At 54.4% G+C, this 20,573-nt stretch overlaps 2 protein-coding genes across 2 annotated transcripts; both read right to left on the bottom strand.

The window, feature by feature from the left end:
* Nucleotides 1-25: 25 nt before the first annotated feature.
* nrps1 (uncharacterized protein) lies at nucleotides 26-18,633 on the bottom strand (the record flags this gene model as incomplete). The annotated part of the gene is made up of 9 exons (XM_056657266.1): nucleotides 26-2,710; nucleotides 2,763-4,387; nucleotides 4,439-5,099; nucleotides 5,154-5,533; nucleotides 5,598-13,712; nucleotides 13,762-17,212; nucleotides 17,287-17,589; nucleotides 17,644-18,060; nucleotides 18,127-18,633. 9 exons carry the CDS (start codon nucleotides 18,631-18,633, stop codon nucleotides 26-28), a joined length of 18,144 nt encoding a protein of 6,047 aa, XP_056510066.1.
* Nucleotides 18,634-19,738: 1,105 nt separating this feature from the next.
* NUU61_006738 (uncharacterized protein) lies at nucleotides 19,739-20,044 on the bottom strand (the record flags this gene model as incomplete). The annotated part of the gene is made up of 1 exon (XM_056657265.1): nucleotides 19,739-20,044. One exon carries the CDS (start codon nucleotides 20,042-20,044, stop codon nucleotides 19,739-19,741), a length of 306 nt encoding a protein of 101 aa, XP_056510065.1.
* Between the last annotated feature and the right edge of the window lie 529 nt (nucleotides 20,045-20,573).

Here is a 20,573-nt window from a genome sequence, read left to right as displayed (position 1 = left end):
CTGCGTGTTCGTCGAGTCAACCAAGTCAAGCCCGACTGGAGACCATGGTATTCCGTCTCGTCAACTTCCTGGCGAGCGTCACAGCCTTCTCCCAGGTATTCTTCTTCTCAACACGGGTCGTGGGATCCGGCGGAGCAACGGCGCCAGTAGCAAAGTCAGGCGGATATTCATCCTGGTGCTTGGAGTTATGCAAGGCCAACACAGCCATCTGGCCCAAGAAAGAGGGGTGCTCAAGGAGATCCTCAAGACGGACCTTGAGACCCTCCTGCTCGAGCAACCAGGTCAGCTGAGCCATGTTGAAGATATCGCCGCCTAGGTCAAAGAATGACGAGTCAAGCTGGAAGGCAGATTTATGGGCCGGCTTGTCATTGGCGTCGGGGTCAATCGTCGAGGTGGAGGCGCGGGGCGGCAGAACCTGGTGCCATGAGCGAGACAGGATATCCGAGTGGACGAGCAGCTCGGCAATGGATCGGGCCTTGAGGTGCGAGCTAAGGAAGTGCTCGTCCGAAGGCCGCGGCAGATCCTCGATGGTCTGCGAGGGCACGGAGCGGAGCATGCTTGGCGATGGCAGCGCGGTCGATGGGTTCGCAATCAGGGACTGGGCCATCTCGCAGACCATTTCCAATACCCTGGAGGCAAAGGACGGGAGAATGGGTCCCTTCTCAGAGAAGCCGAGCGTGACATCGAGAGTGCGTTCGCCGGAGGGCCGCGAGACCATGGTCAGGTCGGCCAGGTTGTCATTGACACCGACACCACCCATGCGGTACTTAGTGTCATCCAGCTCGAGAGAGCCTTCGTAGTCGACGTTTTGGTGGAAGACCGAGGTGGTGAAGTAGGTCCAGGCAGGCCATTCCGTGCAATGCTTGATGATCTCACGGAATCCCAGAGACTCGTAAGGCATGTTGGAGACTTGCTGGTCCTGGAGGAAGCGGAACAAGTCCAGGCCAGTCCATTTCTCGTCAAATTTAACGCGAACAGGCACCACGTTCACGCAAGGGCCGACGGTGTTCTCGATTCCGGGGACTGTGGCGTTGCGGCCGCTGATTGTAAGACCGAAGACCACATCCGACTGAGCAGCCAGCTTGGCCAGGGTCAAAGCCCACGCAGCCTGCATCACCGTCGCTGCCGTGATGTTGCCAAGTCCACTGGGTGGAATCTCGATGGTCTTGTTGATTTCAGTGAATGCGCCAATGTTCTGGAACATGCTGGTGCCACGGCGCCGCACAATCTGGGTCATGCGAGAGCCCTTGAGAAGGTTGCTCCAGTGCTGATAGTGGTCTGGTGTGATGGTTCCAGGCAGCTGGCGCAGGTAGCTGGCATAAGGCGTGACAGGAGGCAGCGGGCTTCCCTCGTACCCAAGCTTGATGGCAGACATGATCTTCGACAGGCACACACCGTCGTACTGGGTGTGAGACAGGCGGATCAAGATGCGGTGGTGGTCACTGCCCTTCTTCTTGACAACGTAGAATTGCACATACTGTTCACCCTCGCGAGGTCCATATTCACGGTCGCGCTGCTGCAGAGTCATGGTGAATTCATCGAGGCCGCGATCAGTCTCATAGACAAAGATGCTGGGCCGGACCTTACGCAGGACGACCTGGAAGAACTGGTCGTGGAAGCACACGAAGACCGTTCTGAGGATATCAAAGGCATCAACAACCTTCAGGCAACTCTCCCGAAGGCGGCGAAGGTCCAAGGGACCATTGCCCTCGAGGTAGAAGTAGTTCAACATCCACCGGGACTTGAACAATGTCGCAGTCAAAGACAGAGCTTGGAAGTCAGTGACAGGGAGGACATCGGCAATGCCACCCTTGAAGACACCAATCTTGGGACAAATTCCACTCTGCAACGCGGCATCATCGACGCCCTTGGTAGGCTTGAGGACCGAGATGCTCTCTGACGAGGGAGTCGGCGCAAGCGTGGTCGGCTTGCTGTCGGAGAACGCCTCGGTCTCCTTGTGCGTGGACTGAAGATCCACGTTGAGCATCTGCTGGGTGACATTGGCGGCGCGCACAGTAGCAACCATATCCTCGAAGACCGGGTTGTTAAAAACATCAGCAACCGTTAGAACCAATCCCTCCTCGCGGGCGGCGCTGACCATCCTCATGGCGGTAATGCTGTCGCCGCCCAACTTGAAGAAGCTGTCTTGGTGTCGGACCACGTTAGGCGAGAGCCCAAGTGCGCTGCTCCAAAGACTCCAAAGCTTCCTCTCCACATCCGCCGACATCCCTTCCTCGCTGGAACGGGAAGTCGCCGAACACACACCCGAATCGTCGGCTCCCTGGACACCCTCCAACTGGTAGGGCGAGTCCACGGAGACGTCAGGATGGCCATAACCAGGCAGGCCATTGTTCTGCATATGGGGAACCGGCAACTTTCCTTCTCTCATCAACTGCCCAATAATCTCATGCACCCGGTTGTCAATAATCCTCTGGATGGCATTACCATCCAATCCATCTCCAGTTGGCTTGGGATTCTCGTTGTATTTCGTCTGGGAGTTTTCCCACTCGAAGGTCTGTACGCCCAAGCCTTCGGTTCCAAACCGCGAGTCCACGATAGTGGCAGAAGGCGATTCGATGAAGCCAGTAAAGACCTTGGCAATTGCATCGGCCATAGACTGTGCCTGTTCGTCGGACACCACATCGTTCCAGTACCGCAAGAGAACACCCTCTTGGCCTCGGGCAATCTCCACATTCACAGTGACCGCGTACTGGGCGAAAGGTTAGTAAATAGGGATTTATAGCAGAGGGACCTTGACTTACCTCGGTAGGGTCATGTGCATGTTGCAAATCAAAGGACAAGCCTTTTTCTTTGGGGCCGCCAGCAACGGAGTGATTCTGGATGGACAGTGTGGTGTTGAAAAGGGACTGACCTTGCCAGCCCAGTTCATGCTGGATGCTCGCCAGGGAGCAGCTTTGGTGAGGAATGCTGCGGATGTAATCATCCTGCACCTGCTTGGAAACGCTGGTGAGAGTTTGCTGAGCGGCGAACTGGACCCTGCAGCAGAGCATGTTGATGAAGATGCCAATCATGTCTTGGATACCATTCACAGGAGCATCGCGCCCAGCGGAGAGATATCCGAAACAGACATCGTCGGAGCCGGTGAACTCCCGCAAGACAGTAGCCCAGGCAGAGAGAGTGAGGTTGGCGAGAGTAACAGAGCTCTGCTCACAGAATTGAAGGAGCTCGGGAAAGCGCTGGAAGTTCATCATTACCCCCTTGAGCTCGCGCTTGGTCTGGAATTCGGCAGAGGGGGCAAGGTGACAAGGTCGGACTCCGCCCAAGTACTGTTTCCAGTGACCAAGGGCGGCGGCATGGCTCTGGGTGCGGATGAACTTGATGTAGTCACTGAACAGAGGACCAGAGCCTTCAGGAAGGCGGCGCTCGTAAGCTTGTGCCAGATCCCGCAAGAGCACGTCGACAGAGCCACCATCAATGATGGCATGGTTAATTTCGAGCTTGACCATGACACGGCCACTGGTGGTCTTGCAAACGGTCAATTGGTGAGAAAGCTTCGACTGGCGCATAGCGTTCATGTCGCGGAGAGAGATGGCGCCGACCTTCTCCTGGACTTGGGAGTCCGGGCATTCGACACGAAGAACATTGTCGGTGAGCTTCTTGAGCACAAGTTGGTCGAAAGAGCCTCCGCTGTAGCTGCTGTCGATGAAAGTTGTTCTCAAAACTGGGTGGCGCTCAACCAGTGCCTGCCAAGCTCGCGCAAGCTTCTCGGCGTCCACCTTGCCAGTCCGGGTGTCCTTGATCTCGAACACGGTGTGGAACATGTAAGCATTGGGGTCGCGAAGCTGGCTGAGCAATAGCCCCTCCTGCATAGGCGAGCAGGGATAGATATCCTCCACTTGATCCTTGTTGCAGATGCCGGCCTTGCGGAAAGTAGTCTGGGTGAGCATCTGCAGACCATGGTAATTGATAGGCAGAAGCGGGTAGTCACTGAGAGTGGGCTCAGCTGGAGTGTCCTTCAGAGTGAGCACGTCCTTCTCGAGAGTCTGCTTGCACTGCAGGATCCAGCGGCGGATATGGCCTTCGCGTTGCATCTTGCGGTTATATGTGAATGCAACAGTGAGGCGTTCCTTGATCACAATGGCAGATACCTCAAACAGGGCAAATCGAGCGGTTTCGGGACCCATGTCGCCTGCGACAGCGAAGTCTGAGCTGTCGAAGACATTGCCTTGGTGATGGAAGAGCGAGTCCGCCCTCTCCAATTGTTGCATTCGGCCAAGGTAGTTAAACAGGATTTCCAGTGGAACAGGGAAGGCAGGGTCCGAGCCTCCTTGGGATTGGAGCAGGCTCTTCGCAAAGTATGGGCGGCCGTTGTTGGCAATCTGGCGCCTTGTGTCCTTGACACGCTTGATGATATCGGTAATTGCTCCTGTCACAGGTCAGTATACATATCGTCAGAGGTTGGTAAGTGAGTGCCCACCAGACTGGGACTCCACCAGTAGAGGAGCCATCGTGGTAAACCAGCCAACAGTTCGAGAAAGATCGATGCTAGCATCCCAAGGCTCTCGGCCATGACCTTCATTGTAAATCGTGGGAATGTTGCGATCGGTAAAAGTTCGACGGAAGGAGTGAACAATGGCAGACAGCAAAATGTCAACTGTGTCAGTTCGGAACACGTCGTGGCAGCCATCCAAGATAAACTTGGTGACATCTTCACTGAGGGCAAAAGACTCCATTCGGATGTCTCCGTAGACATTGGGCATGTTCTGCATACCCCAGTAGGTCAGGTCAGGCTGTTCCGGAGTGAAAGGAAGCGTAGCAGCTGCATCCTGGGTCTTGGTACGTTCGAGCTGCATGTTGCACCAGCCCTGGAAGGACAAGGCCTTCTCGAGAGACAGAGATCCCGAAACGATTAATTCCTCGAGATCGCCAAGGATGATGCGCCAGGAAACCATGTCGACGCAGAGGTGGTGAGCAACAAGGAAAAGAATCTGGCCGCCGCTGCGAAGGTTAAATAGGTCTGCAGCGAAGATGGGCCCGTTCATCGGGTCAAGGCAAGACTGGCTTTCGGCAATCTTGGGAACCATTGCGCGAGTGTCGCTGACAGAGTGGACGCGAAATCGGTAAGATTCATCGACCTCCTGGTGGAGAATGTTAGTTGATCCTAGTCTCCCAGTTGTGAAGGCATGACATACCGCCGCGGCCTTTTGTTGCCAGGTTCCATCGCTGGCCTTGCTGAATCGGGCTCGGAACATGGAATGCTGGCTAGTGACAGCCTTAATAGCACGACGCAACACTTCACCTTCAACACGGCGAGCAATGCGTACCGTGATGCTCTGATTGAAGCGAGCGGCGCCCATGAATGCGGTGGACGACCGGAAGTACAGCTTCTGGACGGGAGAAAGACCAAAGCCCTCACCAGTCTTCTCTTCGCGGTGAGTAACAGGCGCCTTGGAGCTGGCAGTTTGAGCAAGCTCCTTGACAGAGCGGCTCTGCAGGATATCGTGCAAAGTCACGACGAGACCCTGCTTTCGCGCCCGCGAGATGACGGCCATTCCCGTGATGCTGTCGCCACCTGGAAGCAGGTTGGTCAGTATACGCAAACTTTTCCACGTGGACTGGATCAATTTAAAACTCACCCAAGCTGACAAAAGACCGGTCGATATTGACCTTTTGCAGGGAGATATTCAAAACTTGGGCGAAGATCTCGCGAATGACCTTCAAGGAGCCGTCATTCTCGGTCTCTTGGGGCCTCTCGGTCTTGCCACGCTTGATTCGGTCGTAGTCCTCCATGATTCGATCGTAAGACTCGTCATCAATATCCTCAAGCCAGGCTGTAATCTTCTTGCGGTCGAGCTTGCCGGAGACGAGCATGGGAAGTTTTTTGATGAGTGCCCAGGTCTGCGGAACCATGTAGATTGGAAGCTGAGTCTCGAGGTTCTTCTGGACGTCGACGAGCTCATTGTAGGCATGTCGCTCAAGCTCGTCCTCATCAACAAGCTCACAAGGCTTGTCGGAGATGAGCTTGTTGTCAGCGGAAACGCTGCTGAGAGACATGACAGTAACAAGGCGCTGCTTCAGAGGACCATTCTTCGGCAGAATAACAACAGCATGGCGGACGCGAGCATCTTCATGGAGTCGGTGCTCGATCTCACCAAGCTCCATGCGCTGACCATGTAGCTTGACTTGGTGGTCTTTGCGGCTGATGTACTCAACAGAGCCGTCAGGGTTGTAGTAGCAAAGGTCACCAGTCTTGTAAATTCTGCGGGGAAAAGGCAGCGAAGACTTGAACTCTTTGATCCAAGCAGGGTTGTCAACAAACGCTTCAGCGTTTTTCTCGGGGTTCTTGAGATACTCTCTAGCAAGGGCAGGTCCCTCAAGAGCGAGTTCACCAACGGCACCCAGAGGAGCGAGGCGATCGTGGTTTTCAGCGTCGACGATCCAGGTCAAGGTACTGGGAATGCCGTAGCCAATGCGGGCCGGGTCGCGGTTAACGGCGACTGCAGTGTCGACAACAGCGAACACGCAAGTCTCGGTCGGGCCATAACCATTCATCAACTTGACAGCGTTGGCCCACTTAGTGATAACCTCGCGCGACATCTTCTCTCCACCGCAAACAAGGATCTTGAGAGAAGGCACAGAGGCCGGCTCGATGATGCTGGCAATGGACGGGGTGAGGAAAGTCCAGGAAACGTGCATGCGTCGAATGGCACCAGCGACATCGTTGAGACGTTCATCTTCGCTGGGAACACAGATGCAGCCACCAAGCATCAGAGTTGCGAGGACCTCCATGACCGCAGCATCGAAGGTCAGCGAGGCGAACTGGAAGACTCTTGACGATGGACCCATGAGCACCATCGGACCAAACGCCATGATACTGCTGACAACGTTGCGATGCTCGATGATTATGCCCTTGGCGCGACCAGTGCTGCCAGAGGTGAAGATGGCATAGGCCATGTTGGCACTGGTGACCTGGGTTCGGCTTTTGGCGGAGGTGTTGAGGGAGCCATAAGCCTTAATGGTCTCCTTGCTGATGGGGATCACAGTCTTAACAACGCGAGTGTAGCGGTTGGTGTAGTTGGGTGTGCAAAGAATCATGTTGGCGCCCACATCCGCAAGGATTTCCTCGTGTCTCGAAGTGGGATGAGCCGGGTCCAGAGGGACGTAGCCACCACCAGCAATCAGGATACTGATAATAGTAACCATAGCCCAAGCTGACTTGTCCAAACAAACAGGAACAAAGACCTCGGGGCCCACGCCGCGAGATACCAGGTAACCAGCGAATGACGCAGCAAGGTCCCAGAATTCGCTGTATGTGACCTCGCCATCCCAGGCACAGACAGCGGGAGCATTGGGCGTCGCGGAGCACTGCTCACGGATAAAGTCTTGCACGCATCTCTCGACAGTCGGGGGGCTGCGCTGGTTCCAGCGGGCAATTTCCACCTTGTCCTCGGGGCTGACGATCTCCAAGTCGCCAATCTTGGCAGTACTGTTCTTGGGCATGGAAATCAGTTGCTTCAACACGTAGCTGAATTGTTCGGTCAGTCGCTTCGTTTGCCAACCGTTGATGACAAGCTCGTCATGGTGAACCGTGAACGAGATATTTGATTTAGAGATACCGCATTCCAGGACGAGCGGGTGAGTGAAGAAATCCTCGCTGGTCTCGGTCTTCTCATCAATCCAAATCTTGTTGTTCATCTGGCCATCATTGGTCTGCATGACCAAAAGGTTCTGGAAGTTGCAGGCAGAGGAAGTGTCGTTGTTGAGTTGCCGGATGCGCTGCAGACCGGAATGGAGGTGAGGGATCATGTCGGTGGTTGACTGGTGCAGCTTCTCCAGGAACTGGATGGCGGACGTCTCATTGTCGACCTGGACGCGAGTTGGGACGGTAGTCAGGACCGGGCCAGCAATGTCGGCGACGCCGGCGAGGTCGATGTTTCTGCCGGACAAAGTTTCGCCAAAGCAGACATCGCCTGAGCTGGTGTGTGTAGCAAGCACGATAGCCCAGGCAGCACGCATGAGGACAGGTAGAGTGAAGTCGACGCTGTTGGGAGCTCGAGAAATCTCCAAGCTGTGGTACTGGGTGTTGCCAGCACGGACGGCATCGGGGACGGCGTTCTTATTGTGGGGGAACGGCGTGCTGGAGAGGTTGGCCAGGTAGGATTTCCAGAAAGCATCGGACTCCTCCATGTCCTTCTTCGCAATGTAGTCGATGAACAAGTTGTAGGGGGTGGCCGGCTGCTTAGACTGAGCAGCAGTGTAGTTCTCCTCGACCTTGCGGAAGACCAGGGGAATGCTCCATCCATCGTACAGTGCGTGATGAACAGCCCAGACGAAGTAAGTGGCAGATGAGCCTCGGGGCTGGACGATGGCGTAACCGGTCAGACAGCCACCGTTGTGTTTTGGAAGCTCGGTGAAGTCGTTGGGCAGTTGCTGGAACGATTCGGCTTGCACCCAAGAAATAGGAGCATCTTTCAGAACAACCTGAGTGAAGTTCATGGCTTCCGTGTTCACGATGCGGGTGCGCAGGATATCCAAGTCAGCCACAGTTTGCTGCCAGGCGGCCTTAAACCGGTCGAGGTCTGCGCCATCAGCAAGTCTGAAAGCAGGTTGGGCAACATAGGCGCCGTGGTGCTTGACAGAGAGGGTCAACAGACCCTCTTGGACAGCGCTGCATGGATAGACATCAGTGATCGAGTCTTTGGAGACTCCACAGTTTTCGGTAACCTCATCCAGAAGGTTCTCAAGCTCCAAAGAAGACGGTAGAATGGAAAATGGCTTGATATTTTCTTGCTTGACGGAGGTAGCCTCGGGTGCAGCTGCACAGCTCTTTGCCATATCAACAAGGACCGGTGTCTTGAAAATGCTGGTGACGGTAAGGGCGATGCCCTGTGCTTGAGCAGCTCCAACAAGGTTCATGGCGGAAAGCGAGTCACCACCCAGGGCAAAGAAACTGTCTTCGGGAGTCACAGAGCCGGCTTCAAGATCCAATGTCTTCTCCCATAGGATTTGGAGCTTCATCTCGAGACCATCTGCAGAGGCTTCTTCCTTCCTCGCGGCAGTGTTGAAGGTGATGTATGACTTGAGGGTTTCCTTAGACAGGGACTGCACCATTGCACGAAGGCGCCTGCGGTCAATCTTGGCGGAGGATGTGAACGGCAGGTTTCGCAGAGGGAAGAAGAGACGCGGCATCATACTCTGCGGCAGAAGGTCAGGCAAAGAACCCTTGAGCCTCTGCACAGCGTCCATGTTAGACACCGAGATTGGCAAAAGCAGAGGATCGGCTCCAGGAATCGTGGGGGCGAATTGATCAGTGCTGCCACCATGGAAAGAGTCGGGGTCGTGCACAGTGAAAAAGGCAGCGAGACCCTTGGCGACAGTGCGCTCTTCGGGGATCACAACATCGACAGCAACCTGAGAACCTTCCGGCAGGCAACGGATGCACTGGTGCTCAATCTCTTCGAGCTCAATCCGCTGGCCATTGAATTTGATTTGGGTGTCCTTGCGGGAGATAAAGGCGAGGGTACCATCGCTGTTGTAACGAACAAGATCACCGGTGCGGTACATGCGGTCTTTGCGCTTGAAAACACCCTCAAGACCAGAGTGGTGGCTCCAGCTCGGGTTCTCGAAGAAGGCCTCCTTGGTCTTTTGCTCGTTGCCAAGGTACTCCCGAGCGATGTTGCTCCCTTCCAGGACCATTTCACCCACAGCGCCAACAGGGAGGAGGCGGTTGTAGTTGTGGGGGTCAACGATCCAGACCCTGCAGTTGGCAGCAGTGCCTATGGAAGTGGGATCGTCATTGACGCGGTTTCCATCCCAGTTGACCTTCACACCGACAGTGGCAACGACAGTGGCCTCGGAGGGGCCGTATGCGTTGATCACAAAACGGTCACCCCACCGGTCGATGTGGTTTGCAGGCATCTTCTCGCCACCGGTGATGATGGTCTTCAAGGTTGGGACTGTCTTGGGCTCGAGGGTGTTGACGATGGCGGGGGGCGATGACATATAGTTGGCCTCCATGCGTCGAATGGCGCCTCCCAGGTTGTTCATGCGCTCTTCTTCGCTGGGTACGCAGACACATCCGCCGGTCATGAGGGTCATCATGATTTCGAGAACACTGACGTCAAAGGTGTAGTTCGAGAATTGCAAGGCACGAGTCTGAGAGTTCATGTGAAGTGCGTCAGACATCGCAACTGCGGTAGTGCTGAGCGCGATGTGCTCAACCACAGTCGCCTTTGGTTTCCCGGTAGTACCGGAGGTGAAGATAGCGTAGGCGGCATTTGATGGTGTAGGCCGTGCGCCTTGCAGAGCCAATGGAGAGTCAGGAAGCTGAGAAATGGCATTCTGACATACGGCAAAGGACCGGCGGCAAAGGTTTGACATCTTGCCGTGAAGCGAAGATGAACAGAGAACCAAATCAGCATGGATCTCATCGATCAACATCTTGAGGCGTGAGTCTGGGTGGGATGGATCGATGGAGACAAAGGCGCCGCCAGCCTTCAGAACAGCAAGTTGCGCGACAACTGCCCAAGCAGACTTTTCAAAGCACAGAACGACGAATGCCTCTGGCTTGATTCCCAGGGCGGAGATATGGCGGGAGAGGCGGCTGGCGACGATTTCAAGCTGCCCATAAGTAAAGTTCTTGTCCCATGAGCAGACTGCCTCGGCGCGCGGGTGCAGCAAGGCTTGTTGCTGGATGAGCTCGTCCGCGCACTTCTCGAATCGGGGCGGCGATTCGGCGTTCCAATCCCGAATCTGGCGCGCAGATCGAGCAGGGAAGAGGTCCATATCACCAATGACACGGTGGCGGGGGTTGGAGGAGATCATGTCGTCGAGGATATGGTCGAACAGATCGATGACATGGCTGACCTGGGTACCCGACAGTGTGTCCGAGGAGTAGCTGAAGTGGATTTCTGCGAAGGGGTTGGAAACCTCTGCTTCGACGGCAATCTTGTAGTCGCTGGTGAGGGAATCCTGGGGGTTCCCTTGCGGGAGGTACACCGCAGTGCGATATCTCAAGATGGTGTTGAAGAGAAACGTCTCGTCAAGGCCAAGCTGGTGCTTGACGGCATGGAGATCAGCCATGTTCTGTGAGCTCTTGTTGTGATCAACCTTGGCTCGCTGCAAGATCTCTTCAAGCGGGCGATCATTGTTCAAAATAAGCCGGCAAGTGGAAACAGTCGAAGAATCGACAACTTGGTTGTCGTCTGCGCCAGAAGTCGAGTATCCGAAGCAGACATCATCGGAACCGGTATAACAGCGCAATACAATTCCCCAGGCGAATTGGAGCAAAGTCTCCACCGAGACACCAGCCATCTTGCTGAATGCATGCAACTTGGTCGTCTGCTTGTTGAGCGTGCGTGTCGCACGCCCGTTGTCGTTGGAATCTTGAGATAGAGGCGGGAAAATGCAAGGCTCAGCATCGGCAAGATAATCTTTCCAAAAGGCAACGCTGCCTTGAGAAATGGATTGCCGGGAGGTTCGGTTGGCAGATTTGGAACCGGTCCAGCTTCTGATGTGGAAAGATCCTAGAATGCTGCTGGGTAATTCTTGGGTCTCTGCCTTCAAGGCCAGGCGGTTTAGCTTTCCAAAGCGAGAGAGGGGCAGAGAGGAAATTGGGATGTAAATACTCGGAACCTTGCTCGGCGAGATTTTGCTGCTCAGGTGCACATGGAGAGCAGCAATGGTGTCTTTTAGCTCAGCAGCCGAGTGTTGCACAACGCGTTCGCCAAAGCTTGTTGAAGTGGGTGAAGATGAAAGAACAAAAGCAGCCAGGCTTTCCACATTGTCAACATCACCATGAGCAGTGAAGGTCTCCACGAAACAGGTTTTCCGAGACTCGTGGGAATCGATCGCGTGTTGAACGTTCAAGCGGTCGACGACAGAAACTTCAGCGGTGCGGTCCGCCTTCCGTCCAACATAAACAAGTGAACCGTCAGAGTTATAGCGAACAAGGTCACCAGTTCTGAACAGCTTGTGCTGACCCACGGTGCTGTAACGGTTCTGCCCATCAACAGGCCACACGGGCTTCTGGAAGAAGTCGGCAGTGGTTGACTCCTGGTTGTCAAGATATCCACGGGCAACGACAGGCCCTTCGATGACCAGCTCGCCGATGGCACCGACAGGGACAAGTGAATCGTGCTGCTCGGGGTCCACAATCCAGGAGACACAAGACTCGGGCAAGCCAATCTTAGCAACTTCGGCGGAGTTGCGAGTAACCACGGCGTGGAAGGAGGCTGAGGAGCATTCCGGCGTGCCGTAGAGAGTATGCAACTCAAGGTCTTCAGTCTGCCATTGGTTCAAAACACTCTCCGACGCAACTTCACCAACCAGAGCAAGTGTTCTCAGACCAGGAACATCTTTCGGGGAAATCAGGCTGGCAACCGTGGGGGTGAGGCTGGCAAGGTTGGCATGCAGCGCGTTAATGGACGTGGAAAGAGTAACCGGGTCCATATCGGCCGGGATACAAACACAACCACCATGCATGAAGGTTCCGAAGGCCTCAATTAGAAACATGTCAGACGTGTAGGATGCAAACTGCAGAGTCCGTGAGACATCCGAGATGCCAATGGTAGAGGCAAATGCTTGAGCTCGGGTCACGATGGTCGTGTGTTCCAGGACGACCGCCTTGGAGTTACCAGAGGTTCCCGCAGTAAACGCAACGTATGCGGCATCCGAAGGGCTCGCCGTGGGCAAAAGCGGTTCGTCGCTGAGGTACTCAAGCAGCGACTCGCTCACCGGGATGACATAGGGGATGGTTTCTTCTAGAACCTGGGCCTTCTCAGGGGAAGCGAGTGCCACCTGAACAGTATTACCCACAATCCACTTCTGAATCAGGCCCACGATTTCAGGAGAGTCAACTGGAATACAGCCACCGCCAGCCTTCATGACTCCCAACATAGACACAATGTTCCATACCGACTTGTCGAAGCACATCGGGATAAAGCTGCCGGGCCCGACACCAAATGTAACCAGATAACTGGCAAGGTGTGACGAGTATTGGTCCAGTTTGGAGTAGGTGAGACTGCCGTCCCAAGAGGTAACAGCCAAAGACTCAGGCCGCAGCTTGGCCATTTCCTGAACGACCTGGTGGGTGCATTTCTCGAGGGCACGGGGGGTCTTGTTGTTCCAGGTGTGGATTTGAGACTTGTTGCTCTCGCTGAGAATGTCTAGCTCCCGAAGCTGGCTGTCTAGACGTGACGCAATGTTTTCCAAACAACGCATGTAGGTGTTTGCAACATTGAGAGCCTGGGCATCGGACAGGTTCGTGGTCCAGTAGTTCATGTCAATTCGCGCCTTGGTGTCCATTGCCTCAATGTTGATGAAAACAGGGAACTCGGCGGGGTCGTGGATTGCACCGACTTCTACACACTCGATTTCACTTCGCACGGCGTCTTTCGCGCTTGGGAGGCGGCGGTAAGAGACACCAGAGTTGAACAAGTTGGCATCTGACAGCTTCAAGGCATGCTGGATGTCAATGAGAGAAGTGTGTCGGAACGGAAGACTCTCCATGTAGTCGTTCTGGATGTTCTCCAGCACATTGCGAAGAAGTGAGTCTCCATTAATTTTCATGCGGCAGACCAGGATGTTGATCACTGGTCCAACCACCCACTGGACACCTTCCGCAGGCACATCTCTCAGAGAGGCCAGGTAGCTGAAGGACACATCGTCAGACCCGCAGAAAGCGCGAAGAGTGAGACCCCAGGCAGCGTTGAAAACGTTGGACAATGTGATCCCCTTTTTTCTCGCAGACACTTTGCAGTTGAGGAAGGGCTGCAAAGTTCATCAGAATCGACCGAAGACTCTTGGTCGACTCTTCACCGTCGGTGAGCACAGGGAAGTTGCAGGGCCTGGCACCCGACAGGTACGAGCGCCAGTAGTTGATACTGGCCTCGTGAGGCGCATCCTGAAGGAAAGAAATGTAGTCCTTGAACAACGGGCGACGGCTTTCCTCGAGGCGGCCTGCGTATGCCAGCTGCAGGTCGCGGAGGATTATGGAGATCGAATTGCCATCCATCGCGGCATGGCTCAGCTCAAGACGACAGAAGAGTCTTCCGGTCGAAGTCTGGCAGATGGTGAAGCGATATGCTGGAGTGTTGTCACTGTAGTCCTTGGGCTCCTGGCGGTCAAAAGCTGCTAGAACGTCACTGTCTCCAGAAGACTGCAGGAACACCGGAGTAGCGTCATAACTCTTCAGCACCACTTGACAGAAGAGGTGACTAGGGGTCAGGTTCTCCGCAAATATCGTGCGGAGCATCGCATGGTGGGAAACAACCTGTTGCCATGCGTTCACCAGGCGATCGAGGTTTGGTTGACTGGAACCAGAGGCACTGATCTCAAAGGTATCATGCACGGCATAATAAGAGCTGTCGCGGGTCCGCCCCAGCAAAATGCCCTGCTGCATCCGAGAACAGGGATAGATGTCCTCCACGAGCGACGGCGAGTTGATCCCCAAGCGTGGAAGCTTGTCAGAGAACATTTTTTCAAGATTTTCGTAGTTCAGGGACAGCAAGGGGAATGAGCTCAGGGTCAGGCGAGGCTGCAGAGAGGGTAGCTGCTCAGACAGCGAGATCAGCTGCTGTCGGCAGTCAGCAACCCAGCCGTGGATACGGCTCTGGTGCTGCATGAACTTGTTGAATGAGAAGGTGAATCGAAGCTTGCTAGCAACGACCATGGCGGAGATCTCGAACAATCCGAACCGGGGAGTTTCTCGTCCAAAGTCTGCAGCGCCGCTTCCTTGCCCAGCCTCACCTGCCATCTGGTCGACGAGCTGGAACAGACCATCCTTCCGCTGGAGGTCACGGTGCTGGCCGACATAGTTGAAGGACATCTCGAAAGGGTGAGGGTGGCGGTCTTCCTGTTGGCCATCGACCCCAAGAACTCGACCGGCGAAATCAGCACGGCCGTTGTCCGCAACCCGACGGCGAAGGTCCTTGACCTGTATCAGGGTGTCAATGGGGTCGTTGGGCTTCATGCCGGACACGAAGATAGGGTGCAAGATAGTGAACCAGCCGACGGTGTGCGATATGTCAATGGATGGATCCCAGACCTCTCGGCCATGGCCTTCATTGTAGATTACCGGCACAGAACGATCGGTGAAAGAGCGACCAAATGAATGGAGCATCGCCGCCAGGAAGAGGTCGATCGGTTCAGTTTCGAGAGCTTTGTGGGACTCAAGCAGGAGAGCGGTGGTGTGGCTCTCATCGATCTCGAAGGATGCGCAGTCCACATCACCGTAGGTGGTTTCACGAGCTTGTAGTCCCCAGTAAGCAAAGTCCGGAGCAGGCAGTGGGTCAACTGCCGCCTTGCCCTCAGCGACCAGGCCCTTGCAGTGCTCGACCTGCAGATTGCACCAGGTTTGAAATGGTAGAGAAGCATCCTCGGTGTCAGTCTTGTTGGGGTTCATCACCAGGTCCTCGAGGTCTTCGAGGATGATTCTCCAGGACACAATATCAACAACCAGGTGGTGGGCCGTCATTGAAAGGACTGGCGACTGGCCTTTGACATCAAAGTAGTCGGCAGCCAACAAAGGCCCCGAGAAGCAGTTGATGGAGGACTGGCTGTCCGCAACAAAGCGTTTCGTGTCGTCCATGTTCGCAACCGAATGGGTGCGCCATCTGTAGGATCCCTTGATGTCCTGAGTAATCCATTGCTTGGATGCGGTCGACGATCCGGTGTCTCCGAAGCGAGCTCGGAGCATGGAGTGACGGCTGACGAGAGTTTTAATAGCCTTGCGCAGGGTAGCCTCTTCGATAGGCTTGTTGAGTCGTGTCAGAATACCCTGGTTAAAGTGACCTTGTCCCTCTTTGCGAACACCAAAATGAAGCACCTGAATGGGGGAGAGCTCAAACGGTTCATTGACAGCTTCCTGGTATGTGACGAGATGATCGATCGCTTTGGCGCGAGAAGCCAGATCGCGAATCGATTGGCTGCGCAGCACCTCCTGCACCGATAGACCTATTCCACGCTTCTTGCACAGCCCGATGCATGTCATTGCAGCAATGGAGTCACCGCCAAGACCGAGGAAGCTCTCGTCCAAGCTGAGCTGTTGTAGGGGAATGTTGAGGACACGGCTGTAGACGGCCGCCAGGGCCTCTTCCATCTCGTTGGCAGGCGAGGAAATCTGGCCTTCAGGGAAGGAAATGGCAGTGCCGTGTCGGAGGTCCGGGTCACTCTCCATACCGGCGACCCAAGTCGCGATTCCTTTTCGGTCCAGCTTTCCTGAAGGGAGTAAGGGTAACGCTTCAACGATCAGCCAAACCGCAGGGACCATGTAAGTCGGCAACCGTGCAGACAGTCGCTCTCGAAGACCAGGAATAATCTTCGCCTTCTCTGAGCCGGGGACCAGCCGCAAAGGCTCCAAGTCAGCCTCTGACTGTTCTGCCAGCAGCCCTGTCGAGGAGATGACGGCGGCCAAGCGCCCCTTGGAGAAACCAGTCTTGGGGAAAAAGACGGAGCAGTGGGTAACGTGCGAGTCGGTACTCAGTTGGTTCTCGATCTCGCCCAATTCGATTCTCTGACCGTGGACCTTGACCTGTGTATCTTTGCGACCGATGTAATTCAGCGAGCCCGTGTCGGAGTTGTACCTGACCAAATCACCAGTCTTGTAAAATCTGCGGTTCGCGCGACCGGTCGAGTCTCGTTTCGTCCACGCGGGGTCGTAGATGAACGATTCCTTTGTCTTCTGGGGATTGTTGACGTAGCACCGAGCCAGGGGCGGGCCCTCGAGGAGTAATTCACCAGGACAGCCCACGGGGACCAGTTCGTCGTGGTTGTCCGGATCGACGAGCCAAGCGGTCACGCCGATTGGAAGACCAATATTCTTGCAGTCGGTGCCCGGGGTGACATTCGAATTGAGCACAGACGCGACGCTGGCCTCGGTTGGGCCATACCCATTGATCAGTTTTATTCTCGACCATGTCTCCAGCTGTGACTGCGACATTGCCTCGCCGGCCAAAACAAGACTTTGCAGGCCTGGCACGCTGTCAACGTCAATGAAGCCGATAAATGACGGCGTGAAGCATGCTTGGTTGACTCGCATGTCGTTGATGGCACCGACGATGTCATTCAGTCGGGCCTCTTCGCTTGGGATACAGACACAGCCGCCGTGGATCAATGGCGTCAATGACTCCGCCAAGCTGGCATCGAACGTGTGGGCAGCAAACTGAAGGGCGCGCGTCTCGCGGAAGACGTGCAGCCCGGGGCCATGCACCATGGCGCTGGATAAGAACGCCCGGTGCTCCAACAGGGTCCCCTGTCGATGGAAGTCAGCAACCGCATCTTTGCAGAAGAAAATGAAGAAAATGACGAGAGAATTTCAAACCCTACCTTTGGCTCGCCTGTGGATCCGGAAGTAAATAAAACATAAGCGGCATTTTGGCTGGTGACACCCGATGCAAGATCGACCTGGTCCGCAGGGTCCGACAGCCGATCCAGCGTGTCGGCGCACAGAGGAATTAACGTCTTTGCAATTGACTGAAGACTGTAAACACGATCCTGCGAACACAACACAACCGAGGCTTGCACAGACTCGACCAGACGTTGCAGGCGCGAGGTTGGGTGGGTCGGGTCGAGCGGGACGAACGCTCCCCCGGCTTTCATCACGCCAAGCATGGCAACGATGTTCCATTTCTGCACATCATCAGCGATCGGCCAAAACCTCATCCCAACTCAATCCCAACTCACCGATTTATCAAAACACAACGCCACGCGCACTTCGGGCCCCACGCCCTGCATGCGCAGGTGACATGCAAGTTTCGAGGCCAAGTCATCGAGTTCCTTGTATGCCAGGCTGCCGTCCCATGCGCAAACCGCTTCTCGCTCTGGACCACTCAGAGCTTGGTCGCGGATGGCGTCGTGGATGCACCGGTCGTGGAGGCGGGGAGTGGACGAGTTCCACTTGCGAATGCGCTGCCAGTCATTCTCCGAGAACAAATTAAGCTGGCTAATAGCGGTGTTCTCGGACGAAAGCACTTTGGCGAGCAACTGCTCGAAGATGGTGGCAACGCTCTTCATTTGGTCCCCGGACATGTCGCCGTTGCGCCACTCGAGGAAGATGCTGATGTCTCCATGCAGGACCTTAACAAGAAGGCGAACTTGGCACTGGACGGTTGTTAGTACAACATCTTCTCCCAACGGTCGTCCAGCATTTGCGATGGACAAACTCACCTCGTCTGGGAGAGCCGTTGCCAGAATGGGTTTGGAGGGCGACGCAGGCGGGATGCCGGTCTTGGAATATGTTCGCAGCATTAAGATGGTGTTGAAAGGAAGGTGACCATCGGAAGCGCCCTCCAGACTTCCGGCCATGAACTGTCTATCGAAAGCATCGTCGCTCCGGACTTTATCTACAATTGTCGTGATGGAGTCGTGGTCGTCGATGGCGAGCCGCACCGCCGACACATTGGCGAGGCTCGACCGCTGTACAGGGTTTCGGGAGGCGCACGCGTCGCCGTCGATGTGTTGGTAGCCGAAGCAGATATCCTCGGTCCGGATGTAGTAGTGCAGGACCAGGGCCCAGGTGGCTCGCAACAGCGAGTCCAGCCGGCCTTCGTGCGATGCGGTTAATAACTGCGCATGCTGCGAAGCCGTCGGTCTCGTCTTCATCGAGACCGGGCGTTTGGGCCCGTCGACCGCGGGGGTGAACCGCGGCAGGTAACAGTGCGAGGATTGAGCCATGTCTCACAAACTGAGGGGAGAATTCAACTGTCGAAGGGAGCGAAGTAGTGAGGGGGTAGTATCTTTTTTTTCTTCCTTTTTTGTTCTTTTCTTTCCTTGAAAGGAGGGGAGGGTTCCTGCAATGCTTGGATGGAGAAGAGATCGAGAGAATGGAAGTATATGAGAGAGGGGTGTAAGTATCCCTCGAATTAAAGTGAATAAATGGATCCAGCAGGAAGGGAGAGAAAAAAAGAAGAAGAAGAAGAAAGTGAACTCTTCGCAAATAGAGACGCCCGCGAAGCTGGAAGGTCTCGGATATTTTAAAAGGCTATCGAATTAATATTTCTCGGCCCAAGCAACCAACATAGTTTTACGCCATCGGTCATCGGGACTAAGAGACTTGCATGGCCATGCTCCAGCTCGTTCACGAACTACGGGAGTACAGTAATACGGGCCTAATGGAAGGAAAAAAAGAAAAAAAATTCAGGATCCCCCATGTATCTTCCTTGCATAGGTTCGGATCTAGATGAAGGGTTGGAGATGCATGAGTGGAGAGTCCTGAGCCCCTGTGGAACCGAGTTGAGAGAGACAAGTTGACCAAGCCCTAAGTGGATATCCTCAGATGGGTTAGAAGTGCCATGGATGCAAGAAAACATAATAGTAAATAGCAGTGAAAAAAAATAAAATTATATTTCAATAGAAATGCCCCAAATGCATCAAGTGAACAACACAGTGACCATTTGAATGGCAATGCAGGGGCAAGCTCCTCCACTAACCACCACTTCCAAGCGAGATCCTGCAATTTCCCGATCAAACTCCCTGTGCTGTGGTCTCGAACGTGGTTCAGCAAGGCGTCAAAGGGCGAATAGTCTCAGTAGCGCCACTCCGTCATTCTATAGGCACATCATGCGGAATAATGGGAAGAAAAAAAGACAGAAAGAGAAAAAGAAAAAAAGAAAAAACTATCTCCTTACCCTTTTAGTCCATACTTGCGAATCATAAGGCTCACGCTGACCGGCTGATGCGGATGACGAGACAGGATCACTATTTGACCAGGACAGAAAGAAGAGTGCATCAACCCAGATGAGGCATTATACCACTCAGCCCCAGACAGACGGAAGTGAATTTACGCCGCATCCATTGGTCCAGCATTGCAACCCCACGCAATCTGAAGGGCCAGTATACATTGTATAGTTACACCGACTAGAATCCAAGCTGCCACGCGAGATCCACTCCCAAGTTTCCCCTTTGCTGTACGCTGCACCCAGTACAGGACATGGAGATCTGCCCCTCCATCAGCAAGGTTTGGGCTCAGCCGGGGGATCAATGTGGATGATTTACCGCGCACACCGTTGGCAGCGAGGGTCAAGCGGTGGAGGTTGTCGATTTTCCCGATGATCCCGATCTGAGCCGCTTTGACACCATTGGTCATGGTTCTAGCATTTGATTTTCTGTGCAGTATGCATTGAATGTGAATAGTCGGTGGAGAAAGTGTGGTTGAGCGCAAGATTTGGGGGGGGGGGATTGGTTGGCGATGACTCTGAGAGAATTAGGGCTTGGGAGAATATCAGGCTAAATGGGGTGTGATGGTAACGAACTATTCATGGATAATTTCTACATTAGAATGAGAGAGAATACTAATCATAATCATAATAATAGTAGTATTGGAGTAATAGTAATCATGAAAATCATCGGTAAATGGGTAGCCGATGGGACTCTGCAAGGGCATCAAGGGATGATCGATCTACACATCTCGCTACTTTCAGGTACCCGCGGCGGTTCCATGGCTCAACCCCTTTTCTTCTCCTTTTTTTTTGATGTTTATTGTAGGCCTCTGTATAGATCAGAAATCGAGATATCCACAAATATACGAAATTAGCCATGGAAAATAAAAAATAAGCGCAAGAAAATAGTTCGTTCGATTCCGATCGCGATCACTTACCATCGCGTTTGGTATGTAA

This window comes from Penicillium alfredii, assembly GCF_028826965.1.
Source record: "Penicillium alfredii strain IBT 34128 chromosome Unknown utg000009l_segment0_segment0, whole genome shotgun sequence".
NCBI classification, from domain to species: Eukaryota; Fungi; Ascomycota; class Eurotiomycetes; order Eurotiales; family Aspergillaceae; genus Penicillium; species Penicillium alfredii.
This window is presented reverse-complemented; position numbering and strand designations above follow the sequence as displayed.